Raw genomic sequence first — 8,374 nt, forward strand, 5'->3', positions numbered from 1 at the left:
AGCTACATCATTGGACGAAATCATTACAGGAAGTCTAAAACTCTTCGGATAAGAAATATGACACATAACTAAAGAAACATTGGTACCGATCAATATCAAATAATAAAATAGTCATTACAAATCAGTATCATAACTAAATAGCACTAAACACGCGACAACAAACCAAGGACATTATTGCAGCGCAGGACGAATTTAGAGTTGCCACTTTCACTTCTGGTAGGCCCAGTATCCGCTCGCATAACATGTAAGCGGAAATCCGCTTACACATAAGCCTTCCGCGGAGTCCAATGGTATGCATACGATGGAGGATGGCCACTTTTGATGTGAGGTTATATGCACTTTGTAAATCTAGAAACACCGCCAATGTATACTGGTGATAAAAGAATCCTTTCCGCACCTCGGATTCCAATCGAGTTAAATGGTCAGCTGTATTCCTTCCCTTCCGGAACGCACACTGGAATTCAGATAAGATACTGTTCTGTTCAACATACCAGGTAAGTCTCTTTGTCACCATCCGTTCCATGATCTTGCTAAAACAGGAGGTAAGCTGTATGGGTCGGTAGGATGCTGGCTCGTCTTTTGGCTTGCCCGGTTTAAGAATTGGTATTATAATAGAGTGTTTCCACTGTTGCGGTATTTCCTCAGCACACCATATGCAGTTTATCATGTTCAGCACATGTACCAATTGTTCCTGGGAGAGATGTTTGAAAAACGCATAATGGAGGTTATCAGGTCCCATTGAGGTATTTCCACTCTTAAAGATCGCTTCTTTTAACTCAGGCAGTGAGAATAAATCATTGTATACTTCCTCGTTCTGAGACACGAAAGAGGGAAGATGAGCGCTCATCTCCCTCTCGTGCTCGATAAACCTTGGTCTGTAGTGTAGGGAAGATGATAGATCAGAATAAAATTGTCCTAAAACATTTCCCACTTCCAGCTGGTCATCAATCACCTCGTCTCCAACCTTGAGCACGGGTAACGACTTCCTGTATCTTTCTTTGCGAGTAAATTTCCTTATTATTCCCCATAGTTGTTGCAGTGGTGTGTTCACATTGAACAGGTGTAAAAGTTTCTCCCACGACTCCTTTTTCGCTTGGCGAATAATTCTCCTGGCCCTAGCCTTGGCCTCCTTGTATGCCATTAGAAGTGCAGTGGTTCGATTACGTCGAAAACGGTTCAATGCCGTTTTTCTAGCACGGATTGCTTCCTTACAATCCTCATTCCACCATGGACAGCTATATTTGGGAGGACCTGTTTTCTGTGGAATAGTTTCACGTGCAGTCGACAGAAGTTTCTCCACCATAGTTTGATAGCTCGCATTCATGTCAGTCACATCAATGTTGTCAAAATTACACTGGTCAGTAAATTCACACCACTTGGCCTTATTTAAGTTCCATCCTGCAAATATGTCCCGCCCAGGCTCAATAAACGCAGATTGTAATTGTGCATCATAAGAAGCATATATGGGACAATGGTCACTGGCATGGAGATCTGAATCAGTCCTCCATTCCATATATTGTCCTATTTCACTGCTGGTGATAGTAATATCAATGTGTGACCAGAGTCCTGTGTACTCGTCCATGCGTGTGGGACAGCCATCATTCAGGAGGGTCAGAGCATTGTTCCTTATGATACTTTCAATTGAATTCCCTCTGGCATCACAGCGATCCGATCCCCACATATAATGTCTCGCATTAGCATCAGTGCAAATAATAAAAGGCTCGGGTAATTGCCCTACGAGATTGTCAATCTCAGTAGTTGTAACCTGTGGGTTAGGAGGTAAGTACAAGGAACAAACACATATACGTTGGCGACCCACTTTCACACAACACGCAATAGCTTGCAGTGCTGTAGTTAAAGGGACCTCATAATGTGGAAAAGAATTGCCAACATAGATACATACACCACCACAACGACTGTTGTAAGGTGAGTATCCGTTACACAGTGTATAGTTGGGAATACAAAAATCATATTCATCTGTGGAGAGGAAATGAGTCTCTTGAAGACAAATCACTTCACACGCTTTCTCAATAAGAAGAGGTTTAACTTCAGCCCATTTAGAAATTAAGCCTCGACAATTCCATTGCATAACATTCCATGCCATTTATCGGGGTTACATGAGCACAGTAAATACGTATTTAGCCGCTAATTCGAATTAGGAACGCATTACCGACTCATGTAGCCACCTGCTAGTACGAATCGGCGATCCGATCCGCGGTTACATGAGCAAAGCAAATACGTATCACGATCGGATTCACCGCTAATGCGAATCAGGAGCGTACTACCGACTCATGTATCCACCTGCTAATACGAATCGGCGGTCCGAACAAAATCCGCTGAGAAAGAGGCTTAGAAGCGAATAGGACCAAGATACGTATTACAGGAACTATTTGTTTGCAAAAAGAAACATTAAAATGCAAAATAATAGGTATTTTTTTCAATTTCTTCTTTTGAAATAATATTTAAAAAAATATGTCGGTATTTTGTCAAGTTTTCAACAATAAATATAGTGAAAACCAAATAGTAAATATCCACATAATTTCAGTTGAAACATTTTTCCGACAGCACTACAGACGAATCAAGAGAGGCAATTGCCCAATTAGTCAAAGCAAGACAACTTTATGTTCAACTTTTTTTTGTTAAGTTAATTGAGAATGTTTTGAGCAGATTAAATGCAAAAAAGACATAAGATAATAAATTTTTAATTTAGTCACCTCTATTGCTACGGAAGTGCGCCACATTTGTATGCTATTCCGTTTGTAATGCGCATCGGGCCGAGAGCCAAACTAGATCCGTTTGACGTCACTGATACGAATTTGCTCATGTAGTCGGTGCACTGAATGCGTTCTTGGGGAGCTGATGCGAATTAGCGATAGTGCGTATTTGGAACGGATCGCTCATGTAACCGAAACGTCCGAGGCACACGATTCGGGCCGTATTTCACAAGAACTATTCTTTGCTGACTGGAAGCGTCAAAATGCAAAATACTAAGCATTTTTTTATTGGCTGCCTCGTAGAAAATAACAAAAAAATGTTGGTATTTTGGTTTAGTCTTTGCATGTAAAATAAAATGAATGAAATATTTTGATAGATAATTTTTTTCTGACCACCCTGCTGTCGCTGCATGGCGAATCAGTGCCCACTGACTTAAAACAAGAAAACTTTGTTTTCATTTTTTGATTTCATGTTAATTTTAAATGTTTTTGAGCCTATCAAATGATATAATTATTTAAAATTTAGCTCAGTCGCCCCGGTAAATGCCGCAACTGCGCCATGACTGTACGCTAATCCTATTCCGTTTGTGATGCGAATTACCGGCCGTCGAGGAGTCAGCCCGGGTGAGCCAAACAAGATCCGTTTGACGTAGATAAAACGAATTAGTCTCATGTAACCGGTGCCGTAGATCCGTTTGTGGGGAGCTGATGCGCATTAGCGTAGTGCGTATTTGGAACGGATCGCTCATGTAACCCCGGTAATTGTTAGTACCTTGTTAGTTTCTTTTTTGTTTTGTTTTTTGTTGTTGTTGTTTTTTTTTTGTTTTTTTTTTGTTTGTTTTTTTTAAGTTAGGGTATGATCACACACAGGTGTGCTGTCTACGTTCCCTGTGCAGACTTGGGCGGATCCGTCCACGACTTCCGTGGCAGAGATGTGGATCTGTCTCTGCTCACTCCTGTCCTATCATTGGGTTTGGTAGGCCTGAGTATAGGGGGTGATGGGGAGATCTCATCTGAAAGCATGAGCTGTTTTTGTTTGTTTTTGTTTCCTCCTTTGTTGCTTTTGTCTTTCTTTGCGGGCTTAAATGGCCCAGCATCGTCTCCAGTGCCACTGCTCCCTTGCGGGGCTGTGGAACCATGGGATGAAGCACTGTTGCGGGGCTGAGTGGGTTTTCTTTTGTTTCCCTCAACCTCAGAAGGGAGAGAAGCGTCCAGGGCCTGAGTCAAATCGTCCATGTCATCCTCGTCACTTTGTCTGTTGTGAATACTGAGGGTCTCCATTGTGTTTTGCGACTCCTGACCATCACCATCTTTTCCACTTAGCCGTCCACCCAGAGTAGAGCCGTCACTACCACTGATCTGGCAGGTACTACTGGTTGAACGTTGCGTCAGCAGTCTTTCCAGCAGTGCCACCATTTCACTCATCTTTGACTCTAACTTTGTCACTTTTTCCTTTAGCTCATCATCATTGGCAGCACTGGGGGTACGGACTGTGTTGGCATATGACCGAAGTATTGGGGGAGGCTCATGCCTGTCATCATAGAGTTTTCGTGCAGCAGAGAAAGAGATCTCCTCCTCCACCTTGATCCGACAGATCTCTTTCTCCTTCATCCACCGATCACACACATGATCCTGGCAGGAGTGTTCCTTCCCGCAGTTAACACAGTGGGGAGCACAGCCACCCTCATGGGGTACCAGTCCACATCTCAGGCACACTTTGTTTTTTGTGCATCTCTCAGCTGTGTGGCCAAAAAGGCCACACTGATAGCACTGGAGAGGGTTAGGCACATGTCTGGTAATGTGGTATGTCACATAATCCAGTTTCATTTTAGAGGGGCACGTCGGCTTATCAAAAGTCAGGAGTACAGTCGCTGTAGGTACTACTTTACCATTGACCTTACGAGTGAATCTCTTGGCACCAGTGACGCCATGGTCACTCAACCAGCCGACAATCTCGTCCTCGCTCAGGTCCTCCAGGTCATAGGCACGGATTGTGCCTCGGGAAGAGTTGAGCCTCCTGTCCTTTACTACCTCACAAGTCTCACCAGCAAGTTGTTGAGTTTTCAGAAGTTTGTCTGTTTGGGTCTCATTCTTTGTTTTGACCAGAAGGGAACCATCGCTCAGAAAGTTTGCTTTCTCCAGTTTGCCACTGTTTCCCAGGACTCCATGGATCCCCATCTGCACCCATGGCCAGCCTCGAGACTTAAGGGTTTTGTCAGACACTAGGCTTATCCTCAAGTACGAGCCCTGACTAGTCTCATCTCTGTCAAAGAACGTCTCATCAGACCTCACTCGTTTTCCGGGCCGTAAATCCGGCCCAGGCCCCATCCTGGAGCATAACCTCCTCTACGAAAGCGATAAAAGCTTGACACCAAATCAGTAATATCAAAGGATACTCGGAAAATAACCAAGTGGAAAGTACAAAAACAACAAAAAACAAAATGTCTTCCACTGCCACGTGGCACGAGGCGAATATTCTTGCACGTCTGTCCCTCGCCAGATCTGAAACAAGTGCAACACTCGGGTACCTCGCGATCGGCACGGAGCCACACCACGGAGAGGAACCTACCCGCAGTGTCACCCAACACCTCCGCTGCGGCGGCCGTCTCCCCCACTCCGCCGGCGCCGCCCGCCGCTCCGACTTTGGCCTGGCTTTCGGCCCTGGAGCGTCTGGAGGTGCGCCTTCAGATCAGCGCGGTCACCGTCACCGTTCCGGCCGGTCCAGAGAGCGGCGGCGGGGCGGCCGGGGACGCGGAGCGGACGGCGGACCCGCTCCCGGCCGCGGCCGGCCACCACCCGGCGCCGGTACCGGGCCGGGTCCGCAGCAGCAGCGACTCGGGCCACCGGTACTGCCTGCACGGACAGCTGGTCTCTGTGCTGCCGTCAGTCCGACTGGACAGCGCTGCGCTCAAATCGGCCGCCCTGCCGACAGTGCCGGAGGTGCCCGTCCGACTCACCAGACCTTCAGCGGCCGCAGGTCAGTCGCGGCCGCCGCACGGCCAGCTCATACCGGCCACTGAGGAGGGCTTTTCCATAAATCTCTCAGTGCTAGTGATTTTGGCATTGGCATGGGGGCGGGTATTGGTACTCACTACTCACCCTGCTGGGGCCGGCTGTAGGGCGGGTAGGTCACGCTGTGCGCCGCCGTCAACAGGTGACTGAGCCGGTGTACCGATCCAGGACCTCAATTATGATTATAAGTAAAACGGGATGTAGGGATGAAGTCAGCTTGTGCTCAAGACTGACGTCATGACAATCGACACGTGAATATAACGGGCATGTTTGCTCCTTGCTGTCGTGCGGGCGTTCGAATCTCTCCCAGTTTGTTGGCCCGTGTCTCTCTCCCGTCCCCCGGGTCTCTCCGCCGGCTGACTCCGCTCTGTCTGTTCCAGCCGGCTCCCAGCTGCGCTCGCCGAGCCAGACGCAGCAGGTGATGTCGCCGTCGGTCGTGGTGCGCGACTGTGCGTCCATCCCGTGTCCAACGCCCCCCCCCCACACCGCGCGCTGCTGCCGGGCCCGCCGTCGTAGTTTTATGGCCTTGCGCCGTCAGTCGCCAGCTGGTGGTGGCGACCCGTGATCGCTCGCGTACGTTCGCCGGCGCGCCCATTGCAGAGAAGGGGTTCGCGCATGCCCATTGTAGAGGGGCGCGCCCCTTGCGGAGGCGGTACGCGCTACGCTGTAGACAGTAATGCTTGTTGGGTAGCCCCTTTGCACATTGTTTGTTCATGGATGTAAATACAAGTTACATGACTGATGAGTGTAATGCTTACATTTTTGAACTAAGAAATGCCACAGGGCAGGTTACCTTGGTGAGTTTCTGATATCAACATACTGAACATAAGAGCAGAATAATTATCCATAGAGCGTTAAGGATTTTAGCCACCGAATTCACCAGTCAGTAATTGCACATGGTGGCACCATGAGCATGAGTACCTCGCCTTGTCCGATCCTTTTCACAACTAGCAAGTAGAATGTGGGAAAAGGCAGGGAACTTCAAAGCATGCGCATATGTAGATAGCTGATGATTCTCTCTGTTCAAGCACGATCTGGCACTCTGCAGCCTGTTCTGTTCCACATGAGTTGCCGGGACAGCATCACACATGAATTTCTGCATGCTTCAAACAGAAGTTAGGTTAGGTTAGGTATATACGGAAAAGAAAGGTCCTGAGGGACCTGGGTGATTTCCGATCAGTGGCATTTCAATGTCTTCTTAGTTCCGTCTTGTTCTCGGTGACTTCGTTTCCTACTCGTCAAGCGTCTTCTTCACTGCCTTGGTCTCAGTTCGTAGACTCGGTGCGCCCAGAACTTGTCAAGTCGATTCTTGAAGGCGTTGACGCTTGGGGCAGATACAACGTCCGCTGGGAGTCCATTCCAGGCCGAGATGACGCGCGAACAGAAGGAGACTTGACGCAGCTGGGTGTTGACTCTGGGCTGTCTCAGTTTCAGACCGTGGTTCCTCGTTCTCTGGGACGGTTCTCGTTCCAGCAGGTCACCAGCTGTCACCTTCAGGCGTCCCGTCAACATCAGATACACTGTGATGACATCACCCCTCAGCCTCCTGTAGTACATGCTGGGGAGCTTCAGTTCCCTGAGCCTGTCCTGGTACTCGAGATGTCGCACGGAGTGGACGAACCTTGTCGCTCTCCTCTGCACCCTCTCCACGGCGTCTTGATCACCTCTGGACGTCGGTCCCCAGACTGAGTTGGCGTATTCTAGATGGGGCCTCACCATGGTCTTGAAGAGGATGGGCAGTGTAGTCTTGTCCAGTGACAGGAATGTGCGCTTGATGAGTCCAAGAATCCTGTTGGCGCGTCCCACTGCTGCTGCTGTCTGCTCATGGAACTTGAGGGTATCATCAACGAGCACCCCGAGGTCCTTCTCCTTCTTGACAACGGTCAGCTCAGTCTCGGCCATCCGGTACTCGAAACCAGGGTTTGTGCTCCCCAAGTGCATGACTTTGCACTTACTCCTGTTAAAGGGGAGCTGCCACACAGCTGACCAAGCCTCCAGTGCTGATATGTCGTCCTGGAGAAGACCTCTGTCAATGTCACTGGACACCCTCCTGTACACCTTGGCGTCATCTGCGAACAATGCCTTAATTTTCCTTAATACAGAAATGCCTTAATTTTCCTTAAAATATATTCATTTTCACACAAAGACAACAAAAATGTACATGCAGGTGGGTACTGTGGCAAGAAATTACATACAAATGTATTTTGCCATGTAGGTACCCTCCTTTCACATCACAATCATCAATCATAATTAAGAGCACCAAGACGTTCTTTGCGACTTGCGAGCCCAGCCGTGTCAGACCAGCTGATGCAGGGGCTCTGTCACAGGGGGCACAAGGCCCAGTGGTTATGTCACAGCACAATGTTGTACAACCTGCTATTCAAGAACACTTAAATCTTGAAAAACCTGTAGCTCTCTTGTCACCTCACTTTTCGCACTCTTGACAAATCACTAATCAGTCAGATCAAGACTGAAAATTGAAGAGGATAAGCTCTTTTGTGGGATGTACTTGCAGTTTCAATTCAATGACATAAATTACTCGAAATTACCAATTAAATTGTACTGTACCATGACGAATCTACCATTGAAAGAAAATTGTATCATGACCCTGCTATAAAAAAAACTGAAACAAGCTCCAATTGCATATG

The 8,374-nt window shown here is 47.7% G+C and overlaps 1 protein-coding gene across 1 annotated transcript; it reads right to left on the bottom strand.

Moving 5' to 3' along the window:
• Nucleotides 1-866: 866 nt before the first annotated feature.
• LOC122393965 lies at nt 867-4,870 on the bottom strand. The gene is made up of 2 exons (XM_043390473.1): nt 3,478-4,870; nt 867-2,104 (listed from the first exon to the last, which is right to left on the bottom strand). Exon 1 carries the CDS (start codon nt 4,539-4,541, stop codon nt 3,594-3,596), a length of 948 nt encoding a protein of 315 aa, XP_043246408.1. The 5' UTR covers nt 4,542-4,870; the 3' UTR covers nt 867-2,104; nt 3,478-3,593.
• Nucleotides 4,871-8,374: the final 3,504 nt, after the last annotated feature.

This window comes from Amphibalanus amphitrite, unplaced genomic scaffold (assembly GCF_019059575.1).
Source record: "Amphibalanus amphitrite isolate SeventyFive unplaced genomic scaffold, NRLGWU_Aamphi_draft 000566F_arrow, whole genome shotgun sequence".
Lineage (NCBI taxonomy): Eukaryota > Metazoa > Arthropoda > Thecostraca > Balanomorpha > Balanidae > Amphibalanus > Amphibalanus amphitrite.

What these genes read in the sequence shown, in the direction of transcription:
- LOC122393965 (XM_043390473.1), bottom strand. Translation starts at nt 4,541, where the DNA reads ATGAAACTGGATTATGTGACATACCACATTACCAGACATGTGCCTAAC.